This window comes from Trifolium pratense, linkage group LG4 (assembly GCF_020283565.1).
Source record: "Trifolium pratense cultivar HEN17-A07 linkage group LG4, ARS_RC_1.1, whole genome shotgun sequence".
Lineage (NCBI taxonomy): Eukaryota > Viridiplantae > Streptophyta > Magnoliopsida > Fabales > Fabaceae > Trifolium > Trifolium pratense.
In genome coordinates this window covers 52,593,857-52,609,524 of record NC_060062.1, presented here as the reverse complement: position 1 = coordinate 52,609,524, position 15,668 = coordinate 52,593,857, and the positions used below count along the sequence as shown (strand labels likewise).

General features: G+C 33.5%; 2 protein-coding genes across 3 annotated transcripts; one reads left to right on the top strand and one right to left on the bottom strand.

The window, feature by feature from the left end:
* Positions 1 to 241: 241 nt before the first annotated feature.
* LOC123924402 lies at positions 242 to 5,793 on the bottom strand. Its single transcript, XM_045977279.1, has 10 exons — positions 5,465 to 5,793; positions 5,093 to 5,162; positions 3,846 to 3,970; positions 3,510 to 3,618; positions 3,362 to 3,425; positions 3,221 to 3,276; positions 2,900 to 3,007; positions 1,960 to 2,106; positions 857 to 1,027; positions 242 to 782 (listed from the first exon to the last, which is right to left on the bottom strand). The coding sequence occupies exons 1-10, from the start codon at positions 5,680 to 5,682 to the stop codon at positions 546 to 548; spliced, it is 1,305 nt and encodes a 434-aa protein (XP_045833235.1). The 5' UTR covers positions 5,683 to 5,793; the 3' UTR covers positions 242 to 545.
* A 2,994-nt stretch (positions 5,794 to 8,787) lies between these two features.
* Positions 8,788 to 15,216, top strand: LOC123924401 (bZIP transcription factor 16-like). 2 transcript variants are annotated; one of them, XM_045977278.1, is made up of 13 exons: positions 8,788 to 9,183; positions 9,829 to 9,947; positions 10,037 to 10,096; positions 10,184 to 10,258; positions 11,099 to 11,191; positions 11,302 to 11,361; positions 11,480 to 11,649; positions 12,051 to 12,108; positions 13,717 to 13,759; positions 13,854 to 14,065; positions 14,224 to 14,301; positions 14,385 to 14,510; positions 14,730 to 15,216. In XM_045977278.1, exons 2-13 carry the CDS (start codon positions 9,876 to 9,878, stop codon positions 14,817 to 14,819), a joined length of 1,137 nt encoding a protein of 378 aa, XP_045833234.1. In that variant the 5' UTR covers positions 8,788 to 9,183; positions 9,829 to 9,875; the 3' UTR covers positions 14,820 to 15,216. The 2 variants fall into 2 exon arrangements, with proteins under 2 accessions (XP_045833234.1, XP_045833233.1); XM_045977277.1 differs by having other exon boundaries at positions 8,841 to 9,183; positions 13,854 to 14,143.
* Positions 15,217 to 15,668: the final 452 nt, after the last annotated feature.

Genomic DNA, 15,668 nt, shown 5'->3' with positions numbered 1-15,668 from the left:
TAATAAATTTTATACATTAATAGTGACAAACTCAAATATCGAATAAAAATCAATAGACCCGTGCGAATGCACTGACCTTTAAACTAGTTATAAATATATATTGTAGCAACATATAATTAAATGATAAATATTTAGAGTTTCGCACATTATAGTCATAAATTTAGAGTTGGCATATTATAATAAGAAATTTATCAAATACATCTATAGTTATAACCTGCTAACTTACACTTCTCACTAAAAATGACTCACTGAAAAATGATTGGATGTAATAAATTCAAAGCTAACATTCAGTGTGCCTTTGATATAAATCAATCAACCTTACATAACCAATAATTTCAATATCACAACTGTTTCTGTGAAAATTTAGATCATATTTTACAGTGACAGGTGAATGACCGAGTTCTATTTGCTTTTGTATGTATTATTAACATTGAATGAATGACATTCTTACAAGAGAGGATGAAGAGTTAATGCCAACTTTGACTTTTTTTCTATATTTTTATAAAGCATCTCTTTCTGCTTGCATATGTATATGAATTCCGACTTTACGGCCTCAGAAGTTTAGGCCCTACATTGGAGGCTATCCAAGATGAGATCACATCCACAAGGACATCCATCTCCTTCGATACTTGTCCACGAAGGATGTTTGTTGAATCAATGCCTAGTGTGTTCCCTACTTCTTTGGCAACTGACTCCCATGGTGTTCCTACAGTAAGATTTGACAAAAGCTCGCTTCCACGATTAACTGCATTAGCCATTGCTGGTGGAACATCTGGCAGTGCCTGCAAAGTGTGTAATAAAAAATAATTACGGATAATAGCTCCATTAGAATTGAAGTTAAATTTACTAAAAGTACCTGCTGCAACGGAAGAACATGATCTCCTGGCAACTTGCGTATTGACATGTCTAGTATAGAGCTAATGGCTGCTTCAGAGCTGAGCACCTGTGCTAGAGTTGGGGTGTCATCTATTGTATCATCGTTGAATTTTATGAGAAGATTTCTGGATACTCCATAGTATGATTTTATCTGAAGAATTCAAAAACAATAAACGGGAAAGTTATATGCAAAATAAAGAATATAACTCAATAAATAGAAACTTGACAGAAGGATTACTGAATTGATTCAGGAAACCCTTTGCATGATTTTGATTATATGTATAGTAAAATAAATGAAATAATGAATTTAGAAATTAGAAAAACATTACAAGTCAAATCATAGTTATAGGCTAAGTATCAAAACAGAAAACACCAAAATAGAAAATACGCTCACTCAATATAAGATACTTTCCAACACTCCCAAAAGCTAGAGCATACATATCATGTGACAAAGGTTACTAAACAGTTCAGAGAGTGGTAAGTGGAACTAAGGAAATCAAATCAAAAGCATATCCTTATATGAAGAACACAAATAATTAAGTCACGGATGCAAACGGTGAAACACATAGAATTTAGAGCACATCCCACAGAAATATTTCAACTTTTCTACCCGAATTTCAGAGCAATGATTTTAGCTTAACAGTATTAAAATCAAGTTGGATGTGATTGGCAATATTTTATGCAAGCACCAATGCCAATCCTTCATGCAATCTCCGCTTCACATGATACAACATCCTTCCTTCCTACCCCAACCCCCTTTCATTATGAAGTATGAGGTTGACGGAAAATATGGAAGAACCTAGACTTAAAATGATGTTAAGTTGAAGATGTCGTCGAACCATCCTAAATATTTGATACAGTCAAAGAAACTAGTTATAACATTTGTGTTAATTACAATTTAGGAGTGGAATCTAAACAAAATGTACTCCAACTCTTGCTTAATTCTAAACAAATAAATATTCTCATTGATATAGAGTTGAAATGAAACGATGACAGATTATGCAATATGAATGATAAAACAAACCCTTCACATATTACAAAGATAAAATTGCTGGAATAATAGTAGTCAGAGATGTCACATACAAGTCGACGGGTCTCCTCAGGCTTTGGAGTGAAATCTTCTCTTCCCTTGGCCAAATCCATATACAGGGGAAGGAGCTGGTCAACTAAAGGAAGAACCTGTTTCATAATTGGGCTAACATTTTCTAATTGTTTCAAAGTCATCTCCGCCTGCAAGTGTTTCGTGAATCTAGTATTGGTCATATAAACACATAAAATAAATACTGTGCAAACTGCAAAGCACCATTCGTAGTTGTTGGTGCTGGAAAACAATATCTAAATCAACGACGAATTTTCTCCTAGATATGAAAGAACAAGGAAAATGCTTTACACTACCCAGATTGCTTCCAACGCTATAATTGACTATCTTACTGAAACAACCTTCCCAGCCATGTAACATTGTTAATTTCTTTAATGCAAATTTTGTATTGCTTGATTTGCACTTAAGGAAATTATAGTCAGCTCTACTGAGACATGGTTAAATGATAAAGACTCATGTTTTTGACATAGCACTTGACTCCCTTAGTCTTTAATATCATATAGCAACAACCTCCCTTATAAAAACCGAGTTATTTTCATCTTTCAATTTGATGGTACAACTCGGCAATTGAACTTCATACTCTATCTTTCAAAGGGTTTTGCAAGAAAAATCAAAGTGAGAGATATAATGATGTTTCACGCAACAAATACATTTTATTTTCTTAAAAAAGGTATCAAGTCGTTGACATGAAAAGTAACACCTAAAGTGAGGTATCAACAAGTTTGAGTGAAAAAAGACCGTCTGGATATACTTAATTTTTTTCAGTCAACCTAAAGGGAAGGTTATTGTAATATGACATTATGCAGAAAAGGAGCCAAATTCTATTTCACATACCTCAAGAGAGGTTGTTGATATTTCTCCTAGAAAATACTAATAGATGCCTTCCTCCATTCCCAGGCAAGATAATTATGTAGCAATACTGACCCCTGCTCGTAGAGTTGGTGAAGAAAAAATATCTGATAGAAGTGGACCAAAGTTTTGAGCCATTGGAACAAGAACTGGAGAGAACAAGGGGATAGCTGAACTTGCTTCCTGCAACAATGAAAGGGAATTTAATGAATCATGATTAGATTACAAAGAGGATTATTACATTGAAAATTCTAAGAAAATTTGTGTAAAAAATTGTTAGGAGTTAGGAATGACAACATGAATAAGTTCTGAATTATCATATTCAGATCTGATTTATTTTCAGTCGTATACATTTCATCCTTCTTCCTATATATAAGTTGATTGCTGGATGAATACCTTGTTATTGAATGCCATGAGAACATTTCCAGATCTTTGCACTGCATATCTTGATCCTAGTTAAATAGCAGATGTAATTGAGTAATCTACAAATCAAGTTACTTTTTACAATCAAGTTTAGCAGAAGACTTTTAAATATACCAATCAGAAGGTGCACAAGCGATCCCAAAGAGTGGCCAACACCAAAAATAGGAAGGTCTTTGACCTGAAACAATGAGTATCTTTAATGATTTCCATGAAAATTAGAAACACAAAGAAACTAGACCATGGAAAATGAGTTGAGGCTTACTGTTTCTTGTAATGTGCGGTAGCACCGATCAAATTTGAACTGCACTTCATCTGCAATGAGGAAGTGATCAAACCCACTTGCATATGGAGTTGCAATGACCAATACACCCCTAATAAGAAATGGTTTTATAGTTAGCTATTTTTCCATCTATAGATCATAGATCTATATGGGCCTCAAATGATCCACGTGTGAGATATTTCATAGAACAAATTGCAGAGAATTAGAACATCCAAATATTCTTCACATGTAATAATCTTACCTCAAAATCAGATAGTGTGATGTGAATGTAATATATAGGGGATTTTGGGAAAATAAAACAGGGAGTCAACGACTTACCTTTCTGATAGACGCTCAAGAAACCAACGGTAGGTAAGCTGAGGAGCTGCTCCTACAAATATACCTCCAACAAAATGTACAACAAAATTGGGTTTGGTGCTTTTGGGTTTGAGAATCCATGATCCCTGAAATTACACAATGAGCATGTACCAAATTTTGTGAATATTTGTCAAAAAAAATTTGTGCATAAATAACACCCTTTAAGACACAATTGTTGTGATTGGTCTAATTATAAAAGAAGTCGATACATTTTTCAAAAAGTGTTCAATTTACAAGGTAATTATATTGACTTTTAAAAAAATGGATCAATCATAAAGAATGTGCTCAAGACTGTATCCAAAAGAGTGTGTTGCTACTTGTTAAGAAGTTCCACATCGGATGTGAGTTGGCCTGGACAAGGGTTTATAAGTAAGAGGCAATGCTCACCTTACAAGCTGGTTTTGTAGGGTTGAGTTAGGCCCAACTCCCAATTATAAGGCTACTATTACAATTTTAAGAATAGCTTTTTAATGTACTAGAAAATATAAAGCTTCACTTTGAGCAAACTTCTGAGGAACTAAGAACTTAAAGCCATATATGTCATGAGACTCCAAAGGTGTCAATCAAAAATCCATAGCAGCATAAAAATCCTAGGCTACTAAAGAAACTGCAATACCGACAGAACACATGTTTATGTAAATTTAGGTGTTGTATATATGTCTGTCATGATTCAGAAACAAAAGAGAGAATTATCCACATTTGATGATTATGAACTTTGCATTCAATTCAACATATTCTTCTTTTCCCAAATTCCCATTTGAGAATTATCTCACATTTGATGATTATCAAGTTGTTTCGGCTTATTTTAATAATAGTTCTTCAAGATAACTCACGGAAAAAACTTGTGTGGAAGTTATAGTTATACCATACCCCTCTTCATCCCCCATTCACTCCAAATCCTATTTTTACAATGAAAACAATGTTGATAATGCCAATAGTTTAAGACACCCATATCCAAATAGGTTATGACATAAACTCTCATATGATAAATGCTTATTGAATAAGTGTTTTGCATAAGCTACTTAATTAAGCACTCATCATATAAGTGCTTATGTATAAGCTATAAGTTATTTTCATACAATAATATCCTCAAGATTATAGACATGTCACAAGCTGTTTTTATAAGTTCTCCAAAAACAACCTTACAAGTGCTTATGTCGGTAAATAAGCTGAAATAAGTGAACTCAAACCAGCTAGTATATACCTACCTCTACTTCAGTCCAGTCTGTAGAACCCCACCAGGCATCTTGTGATTGTCTAGCAGAAGTAGTGACTAATCTGCAAACAAGTAAAACAAACCCATCAACCATCTTTTTCTCCTCATCAACCAATACCCTAATCTGATCAGTTCTCAATAATTTTCAACTTTCAATTATGATAAACAAATTCAAAATAGCTTCTACTTTTCTTAAAAATCTAAAAATTATTGAATAAAAAAACATTTTTTATAATATATACTATACTAACTAACCATGAATCTTAAGTGAAGTTGTTAAGATTAAACTTAGAATAATATGATAATTATAAAACAAAATTCCCTCTTGTTAAAAGAAAAGAAAAGAAAGAAAAAACAAACTTACTTTTCGATTTGGGAGTAAAGTTGAATGGATTGAGATTGAGGTTGTTGTGGTTTTGTTGCATCGTTGTTGTTGTTGTTAGTAGTATTAGAATTGCAAGAGATTTTGGTGTTGAAACGAAAAGGAGGGGTGAAATGAACAGAGGATGAGTTAAGGTGCTGTGTTCTGAGATTGATAGAGTTTGAATAGGAATAGGAAGGTATACACAACGAAGTAGCCATTGATACTTGCTTGTCAAATTTTCTTCTCTTACAATACAACTCTGTCTGTTACTGTTACTACAATACATAAATGGAATGGAACCACTAGTTGCTCATTGCGTCACGTTTCTTTAAGTGTTTTGGATTTACCGTTATTTTTGACATTAAGGAATAATTTATCCAAATAAATACATTTTTATGTATTATTATAAGTTTTTAAAGATGATTTATAAAAAAATAGTTTATAAAAATATAATGATTACTTTGAAATGAAACATATTTGATGTTGTGAATTATATTGTAGACCATCTTATTAGAAAATAACATTTGAGATTAAAATCGTAAGAAACCTAGATGAAATTGAACTCTGTCTAATCATTTTTCAACGACCAAGATCGCCTACTATGTGAAGCAGTTACAATAGGCAATCATAAACCTAGTTTTTTAATGGCAATTCTCAACTTACAAGCCGGTTTTGTAAGGATGAGTTGGACCCAACTCCATATTCTAAGATCGTATCAAAGTCTCTCCAAAATCCAGTGGGCCGTCTGCTATCGGTTTCTGATCGAGTCATCCACCATTTATATTCGCGCACTAAGCCCAATAGTATTGGGCGCAAGGGGGTGTGCTAAGATAAGTTCCACATCGGATGTGAGATTGCCTTAATATGTGTTTATAAGTGGGGACAATCCTCACCATACAAGCTGGTTTTGTAAAGATATGAGTTAGGCCCAACTCAAAAAAAAAAAAATCCTAGTTGAAAATAGTTAAAATAAGAAGAAAAACACATTAGGTTACATTGCAATTTTGGTCCCTTGAGTTTATTTACAAAATTATTCTTTTTTTGTCAAGTAGTTTAGTGGCTACAAATTTTCACCTTTAAAGTGTATAATTGGGATGACCGGGGTTCGAACCCCGGCCCCTTGCATAAATAATTTAAATGACCAAAATGATCAAAATTCAGAACTCAAGGAACCAAAATGAAAAAAAAAAATGATATCCTTATTTTATTATATACTGTGTTTGGTGCATACTTGATATTAAAATAATATTAAATGAAAAAATCATTCTTATAAAACAAATACATTGTCGACCAATAGTTTAAAGTTATTTTTAATTAACATAAAATAAATAAAATAAGTGACCAAAATTTTAATATATACCATCTCCGTAAGTAGTCATTGCCCGTTTTACCATCCACATATATATAAAATGTTAGTTGTTTCGGTGATAATTGGTGCTGGACTTGGTATGGAGGACCACGATTCAATCTCCTGTAACTGTATTTGAGAGGGGACTGAAACCACTTGATATCAGAACTCGCCCCAAACTCGGGACTACTAGAGCCTCTTTCCTAGGAACCAGATGATGAAAATAAAAAAAATAAAAAATAAAAAAAAAACTGAGAGGGAGGAACAACCGCTTGTCATGGTCGTTTTTGTGTTGGTCCAATTTTGTTTCTCATGTTCTCTTCATTACAATCAATTTCTCGTTCATTTATTCACACAAAAAGACATAGATAGAGTAAATCATGGTGGGAAAGTTTTATAGTACTTCCCATGCTAACAAATTTAACAACTATACTAACTACTGTAGCTCACAATGTTGACCATGGTTAGCAAAAGGTTTCCTATAAAAAAGAAAAAGAAGAAGAATTAGGTGATATGGCTTTTTTTTATTGAAGAATTTAGACGAGATATATTTTTATACAGAGTTGAGAAATATTTTTATACGTAAAGAATATTTTAATTCTATTGTTTTTATTCTTATATATTTTGATTATTATTTATAGCTATGACTCTATATATAACACCGAAAGAAAAAAATCTAAAAAATTTAAATAGAAATATAAATCTTATGTACCAAAAAAAAGAAAAAAAAAAGAAATATAAATCTTAAATTATAATAATATTTATTTTAAATATAAATCTAAAATATATTCAAATAAAAGATATTTAGGCATATTATTCTTAACAATAGACTAACGTCATAAGTGATCTTGACAATTCTATTACATTTTAATGTGGAAATTGAATAGTCAAGAGTTTCTTAACTGTGAGATTTCTAAGTGTTGAGTTAAATAAATAGCCAATTTTGAGCAATAATAAAACAATTTTATAATTTACCTTCAAAATATTCATAAGAATTATAGACAATATTTATAGCTTTTAGTTTTATATGACACGTACAAGTAGGGGTGTATGCGATTCAGTCAAAACTGATTTAACCAACAAATCCAACCAAACAAAAAAATTAACCAATCTAATTTTGTTTTGGAGAAAGACCGATGTCGAGCATATAATGGATTGTTTGAGTGGGCAATATTTGAAATTGCATATGAGGTTGTTTGAAACATAACAGACTCATATCAAGTTCAACTCGTGTATTGTACGAGCTTAGTTTTGATCTCAAGTTTGATTCATCTAGCTAGTCCAACGAGTTAATTGTTGAATTAAGTCTCGAACTTATTATGATGTGGATCTGAACCAAATGACTATAATTATGAGGTTCCAACATGGTGGAGGAAGGTTAAAAGTGCGATAGAAGTTGGTCTCTGATGACAACAAAGGTACTTGCAACAAATGTTACCACTCTAATGCTTAAGGTAATATACGAAAGAGGTGAAAATATGCAAGTATAGAATGTATTGTACCCTAAGTTTGAGACAATGTCACATTAATATAGATCGACATAATCATCCTAATCGCATCCTATTGATTCGACACAAAATACAGGAGATAGTTGCAGTTGATCCAACAATCCTTAGCGTAAGAGGCATGCTCCAGTGTGGTGAGGTACATAGGACATCCCTTGATCTATTGAGTCAAGCTAGCGTTGAGATTTTAGAGCCTAATAGCTTGTTGATATTCACTGTGACCTAGTATTAAACAAAATTATTTTCGAATTATTTCGGTTCATTATCAGACTTACTTAAGGTACATGCTAACATTTTTACTATAGTAGTTATAGTAAGAAAAAAAAAAAAGTTTAATAGCAAAATGAGTAAAAGGGAGTTTGATAAGAATAGTCAGTTCAGTTGATAACTACTAAAAAAATATATTGTTGATGTCCAAATTTTTACCGCATGAGTCTAAGTACCGGGCTAAAAAAAAAAAAAATCAAAAGTTTTTTTTTTTTTTTGTTACAAATTAAAAGGGTTTGATACTTTGTAAAATAATAAAAAGGGTTTTTTTACCTACTCTGCAAAATAAATCAATCAAGTGCGATCGAAAATCTGAGTGGCAGTGCCAAGTGGACAGCGACGGCGTACAGAGCAACCCATTCATTCATTCCTCGCCGTGACTCACCAAACCCAAACCCTAATTTTCCCAATTTTCTCTTCGTCTCACGGAAATTCAACCCTAAATTAATTTCCCCTTTTTTTCATCCCTCGTTTCACACACAAAATTGTTCTCAATTTTATTTTCCTTATTTTTAATTTTTGATTTTCGACACCCCCGTTAGATCAGGTTTCAACAACACCATGCTTCTTTTGCTTCAGCTTTAACGGTTCCTCAAACGGTAATTTCTACTCATACTTTTTAGCTAACCTTTATTTTCTCCATAATTTTAATTTCAATTATTATTCACATTGCTAATATCTCTGAGATGTGTTAGTTTTACTATGTGTTCATTATTTCTTTTCAAATTTTGAATTTTTACAAGTGTTTGATTATTGGGCTTTTGTTGGCAATTAAATTTTGATAGGGACTAAATTAATATAGTAGTTTGTTAGTTAGTATAGAGATGAAGAGAGCCAACAATCACTACGCCGAATTGCCGATTTCGAGGAAATAATAGAGAAAACCCAATTAAAGGAATTGGGATTTTGGTATTTTTTAATTTTTATATATTTTTTCTTTGACTAATTTTATGTTGTATATTTATTATAATAGAATATTGTGTGATTTTTTTATATGGGTTTTGGAGGTGAGGTAGGAATACAGTAGTTTGTTTTAAATGTCAATACAACCAACTCATGCAGTGTGTATACACATGTTATGTTAGAACTTAATGGAGTACTAGTTCAACATAGACGAAGGTTCTGAAGTGTTTTTTCGTGTTTGTATAAGGGTTAGCTTTTCATTGGTGGAGTTTTATTTGTCAATTTCGATGGAAAATGTTGTCCTTAGCTGCCTTGTGATGTAAGTTATTTTGTTGATGCAGAATCGTTTGGTGTATAATTTTTTGGAAGGTACCTATCTATTAAAAGCATGAGTAACAGTGACGTCGATAAAACCTTAAAAGAAAAGGAGCCTAAGACGCCTCCAGCAGCTACATCACAGGTCTTTGCGGTTTCTCTCTGTTTTTATTTGTGTATTGATGATTAAGTATTTTATATGGGATGCCAAAAATATTTTGTTGTTTTTTCCAGGAGCAGTCTTCAACGACAACTGGCACTCCGGCAGTTAATCCTGAATGGGCTAACTATCAGGTTTTTGGCCAAAACGTTTTTGTAATCATATGATGTTTTTATTATTGTCAAGCTTGGATTTTGATCCACAACTCTTTAACTCTACAGGCATATTCTCCTATACCTCCACCTGGATACATGGCATCAAGTCCCCAAGCCCACCCATATATGTGGGGTGTCCAGGTAATTGTCAGTTGTCACACACATAATTTTTGGTCAGTCTCAGTTTCAGAATTCTGAAGCACTCTGGTGGACATTTTAATTCTTCGGGACTATGTTATTAGTTTTCTTCCTTGCGTTGTATTAACTTGTTTAGACTTCTTTGATTGCCTTTCCGCTGTATTGTACTAAGCTACTGTAAAGTACCTTATCATATGAAGAGCAGATTCTGAGCAAAATTGCTGTGGGACCGTGTGAAACTGAAATCTCATCCCAAACCGTGAAATCGAAATAATTTGTGCAATCTTGCCATTTTCTGGGATCAAAATAGGGTAGATTTGCTCGACCCGGTTCCTAAAAAATGCAGAAACCATAAGCTATCTGTTTAGCAAACATCTATACACCATCCGTTTGTGACCGTTTTTGTAATTTCTATAGAAGAAGGGGAAAGATGTCATAGTGCTGCTGCTGATAAGAGGTTGGCGGCTGATGGGAGTAAAAAAACCTAGTCTTCTTTACTGTCTTGAGGGTATGGGGCTTTTTAACCCCACCCAGCACATTTGTACTGTTATGTCTGACAGTAACATTGGTTTGTGCTGAGTTGAAATTTTATCCATGAAGGCCTAATAATAAATTAACTAAAGAATGATGAATTAATTTCAACGATATTCTCTAAATATATTAAATTAATTAAAGATTTCACTATATATTATTGAATGGGACACACTTTATATGTCATTTATTTATTTGATTGTTTTCCAAGCCTATACTTGTGTATAGCTTGCAACGCCAATTCTAAAAAATATCTAATTTGAATTCTCCTTCATGCTTCCATTGGTTCATTAATGAAATGCTTACGTGCAGCATATGATGCCTCCCTATGGCACCCCACCACATCCTTATGTCACAATGTATCCCCATCATGGTGGCATATATGCTCATCCATCCATGCCTCCGGTATATTTTCGTAGACTATGCTTTCTTGAGGTTATTGTATAATTTGTATTGTAATTGATTGATCAGTATAATCTTAACAAATATTTGCACATTTCTATGTATTTATTTAGGGATCTTATCCTTTTAGTCCTTATGCTATGCCTTCTCCAAATGGTATGGTGGATGCTTCAGTGAGTTTCTTTGGCCTTCACCTTTTTTGCACTTCCTCGTTTGCCTTTTTTCTCTCTCCTCTGCTGGACTCCTTCCTTATCCAAGTACACCGAAAGTAACCTATGCATTGACATGCAGGGGAATACTCCAGGCAGCAGTGAAGCAGACGGTAAGCCTCACGAGGTGAAGGAAAAATTACCAATCAAAAGATCAAGAGGAAGTATGGGTAGTATGAATATGGTTACAGGAAGAAATAATGAACTTGGTAAAACACCAGGGGCATCTGCCAATGGAATTCATTCCAAAAGGTAAGATGCATTCTATTGATCAGTCGAGTTGTTGAATAATTCCCTCTTCTAATTGAATGAAAGTAATCCGTTAATCCCTGCCTGAATTCCTGTCAAATGTTGTGTTTTAGATATGTAATAATGAATTGATATAAGTAGTTGTCTGTGGACTTGCTTTCCTGTCATATTATAGGAAATTGGGTGACTTTCTTTAGACGAGCTAGCATTATATGTTTAAATTCTAACACCTTCCAGCACTAGTTACTTTTTTCAATTTTTTTGTTTTCTCATTTATCAATATTGCTGCTTCATTGGCTTGTCTACTCACTTCATCTAAGCTTCTTGACTCTTGAGTGCTTTGGTTGCCATTTGCAATTATATACTGGCTACTTATGTTCTGATATGAAAACTTGAATTTTCAGTGGTGGTGAGAGTGCAAGTGAAGGTACTAGTGAAGGAAGCAATGAAAACTCCCATAATGTAAGTTCTGTGCCACTTGTTAGTTTGCTACTGCATGGTCAATATTTGTTCAAACAAGAAGCAACAAAACCTTTCATCCTTGTTTTCTTTTGCAATTGCATGCTTATTTATGATAATATCTTCTCATTTTAGCAATGTGAGGATAAAGATTGGAGTGACTGTCTTACTACTCCTAGATTACTAAAATGTAATTTTCATATTCTATTAGCAGCAGTAGTTGGGCATAATATAATTCTGAAAAGTAACTGTTTTACCTTGCCATTATGTTCTAGGGAAAATACATACAAATCCTGCAAAATTGTTTAAGGGAATAGAAAATAAAAGCATTTCGATTGTCACATTGCAAGTAAAGGTTATCTGGCTTAAAATAATACAATTTTGTTGTAAAACAAAATAATCATTGAACGTTTTGACATGTTATCACCTAAAGTTATTTTTTAACATGTTTTAAGAGATTACTTTCTATGCACTGACAGTGTAAACTTTTTTTATACATGCATCCAATCAAATCAAACCAAGTAGTTAATTGTAGAGATATTTTATGAATTAACCTAAAAAAGTGGCATCATGGTGTGATTCCATTAAATGCGTGTAAAATAGTTTTACACTGTCGGTGAATACAAATTAAATTCTTTTTTGAAAAGTCTTATGTGTTTAGAACTAGAAAAGAAATTGCAGGGTCATAGCTCCTACTGCTTATCTTTTTGTAGTCTGTTCAGGAATAGCACAGTTGTAAATCAAATCTATGGAACATCTTCAAGAAAATGCTACATTCCTCATTATCAACATGAATCCTGATTGACCTTTCAAACAAAAATCAAGTGATTTATTTTAGTTGTTGTAGCAGTTATATCTGTAAACTGCTAGGGCAAGTGATTTATTTTAGTTGTTGTAGCTGTTATTTCTGTACACTGCTAGGGCATGTAATATCATTCAATTGGTATTGGCAAACTAACATGCTAATGTCTATGTTGAGAGAAAGAGAAAGGAAAGATGTGAAGTTTGGAATCGGGGTGTAAAATACATAGACATGAAGTAACAAATACAAAGAGTTACAATTACCCCAACTACTATAACTACATAGTGCTATATCTATTTACATTGACCGAGCTTGTTACATATATAACTTATTACAAGGACCTTTCATAGACTTGGTGAAAGCATATGCCAATTGATCATTTGGGACTAACAAAGCTATACATTGTTTGTTGGGTTTACTTAATATACTAATTATGGTTTTCAAATTGATTGTCAGTACTATTGGTTATTGGACTGACCAATTTAATATACATGAATTGATATATGTTCCAACGCTTTACATTATACTTTTAAATGCCTATAGCAGGTTCATTTTTTCGTATGTCTTTATTATTACAATCGTCGGGGCTTACACCCATACATAGTGCAATATGTTCATGATCCACACTATGTAGAATCTTAAGAAGGTTTAGATTAATCTTCATAAATGATATCTATTGTATCTTAATAAAATAAGGGAGTTTTCTACATAAGGGCATGTATATCTTCTGGGTGATGACTAAAATTATTTTTTTCCTGCTGATTTTTCACTGTCCATAAGCATGGTATTTATTTCAACGGGTTTTGCAGGACTCTCAATTGAAATCTGGGGAGAGGCATGACTCTTATGAAGGTCTGATATTGTTACATTTGTAAATATTTTGTGTTGATTTGAGTATATGAATAAATTATGCTTGTTACAGCTGAAATGTTTTGGTGTATTACAGATCATGAACCTTCTCAAAATGGCAATTCGGCACATGCTCCTCAAAATGGGGTACTTAATACACCTCCTACAGTTAACCAAACTATGTCTGTCGTGCCTATGTCTGTTGCTGGTCCTCTCACAACTGTTCCTGCTCCCGCTACTAACTTAAATATAGGAATGGAGTATTGGGGAACACCAACTTCATCCACCATTCCTGCAATGCATGGAAAGGTACCTTCTACTGCAGTTGCTGGAGGGATGGTTAATGCTGGGCCACGAGATGGTGTTCATTCACAACTTTGGCTACAGGTTAACTTTGTCAACAGGTTATGTTATCTTGTTGCCGTATTAATTTGCTAAACCTCTCATATTTTCTGGTTAACTATTAGGATGAAAGGGAGCTTAAAAGACAAAGGCGAAAACAGTCTAATAGGGAATCTGCACGTAGATCCAGGTTGCGAAAACAGGTGATGGAGTATTCCCATTCCTACGTCTGGCTGGATGGTCAGTTGACATATATCAAATTAATGTTTTTGTTTGTGGTTCGCAGGCTGAATGTGATGAACTAGCTCAGCGTGCTGAGGTTTTGAATGAAGAAAATGCCTCTCTCCGTGCTGAACTGAGCCGGATCAAGAGTGAGTACGAGAAGGCACTTTCTGAGAATGCAGTTCTCAAGGTGATTTTGAAATCTTTAACATTTTGGTATCTCGATTTTGTCTATTCCACATAACATGTGATACCTAAAAATATTTCAACCCTTCAGATAAGGGTAAACGAGGTCTAGTGGACTATGTGGCCATTTTAACTTTCAAATTACATTTCCTTCTTAATATCTGGAAAGATATATGTAAATACTAAACCTGCTATCTGATACAAAGATATATTGGTTCTACAGGAGAGACTCGGGGAGATACCAAGGAGCGAGGATCTTGGGCCGGGCCAGAATGATCAGCATGTGGGTGAAGTCACTCAACAGAATGGTTAGACAGAGGCTGTGCAGGGTGTTCATTAGGATTTAGCTTCCTTCTTGATGTTTGCTTTTCAGGAAGATAACATAACCAAATAGCAACACTTATTGTTTTTTATAGCTTCTAGTTAAAATTGTATCAAGGTCGATCGATCATATGTAAGATTAGGATCGGTTTGTCCTATATGATACCTCATTCGCAATTTATCATGCTTTTGACAGCTAAAACCAACCTGGATTACAGGTAGGGTGTGAACACACTGGTTCACGCCTTATCTCTGCTGCTTCAAATGTTAGTGTTGGCACTAAGAAATATGGTTAAATGGACCTGAGCATTGTCCATTGTATGGATTGTCGTGCTTTCTGGGCAAACAATTCGTCTGAGAAAAATATACTAATGACTTGCGAACTTAAAGACGAATGTCTATTTAATATGTCAGTAATTTCAATGATTTGACATTTTATTCAATATCTACCTCAACATTTTTTATTTATTTATTTTTTTATAAAAAAATTAACCAAAATAAAGGGTTAATAACTTAATAGCACATTTGCCGTAAAAAAGAAAAAACTTAATAGCACATTTGACCCTACCATTTGGACAAATTTTGATTTTTTTCCCTTGTAAAATGCCACCAAGTATTACAAGGGACTAAAAATAAGGAGTTTTCGAATTACAAAGGTGAAATTGCAAAAAAACATTATTGAGGGAAAACAAAAACTTGATTAAATGACAGGAGACAAACGTGCTATCAACCATGCATACCACTCAACAGCGATCTCCTGATGACACCTCTTAGCGTCCGTCGCATCGCCAGAGCTCTCAACGTCACTCCATCATGGCCCTCTCTAATAGCACTAAAATAT

Coding starts and splice junctions, on each gene's coding strand:
- LOC123924402 (XM_045977279.1), bottom strand. CDS start 5,682: ATGGCTACTTCGTTGTGTATACCTTCCTATTCCTATTCAAACTCTATC. Junction 3,426..3,509: donor ACCGCACATTACAAGAAACA/GTAAGCCTCAAC, acceptor TCATTGTTTCAG/GTCAAAGACCTTCCTATTTT. Junction 3,008..3,220: donor TCATGGCATTCAATAACAAG/GTATTCATCCAG, acceptor TCATTGTTGCAG/GAAGCAAGTTCAGCTATCCC.
- LOC123924401 (XM_045977277.1), top strand. CDS start 9,876: ATGAGTAACAGTGACGTCGATAAAACCTTAAAAGAAAAGGAGCCTAAG. Junction 10,259..11,098: donor CATATATGTGGGGTGTCCAG/GTAATTGTCAGT, acceptor GCTTACGTGCAG/CATATGATGCCTCCCTATGG. Junction 14,144..14,223: donor ATTCACAACTTTGGCTACAG/GTTAACTTTGTC, acceptor GTTAACTATTAG/GATGAAAGGGAGCTTAAAAG.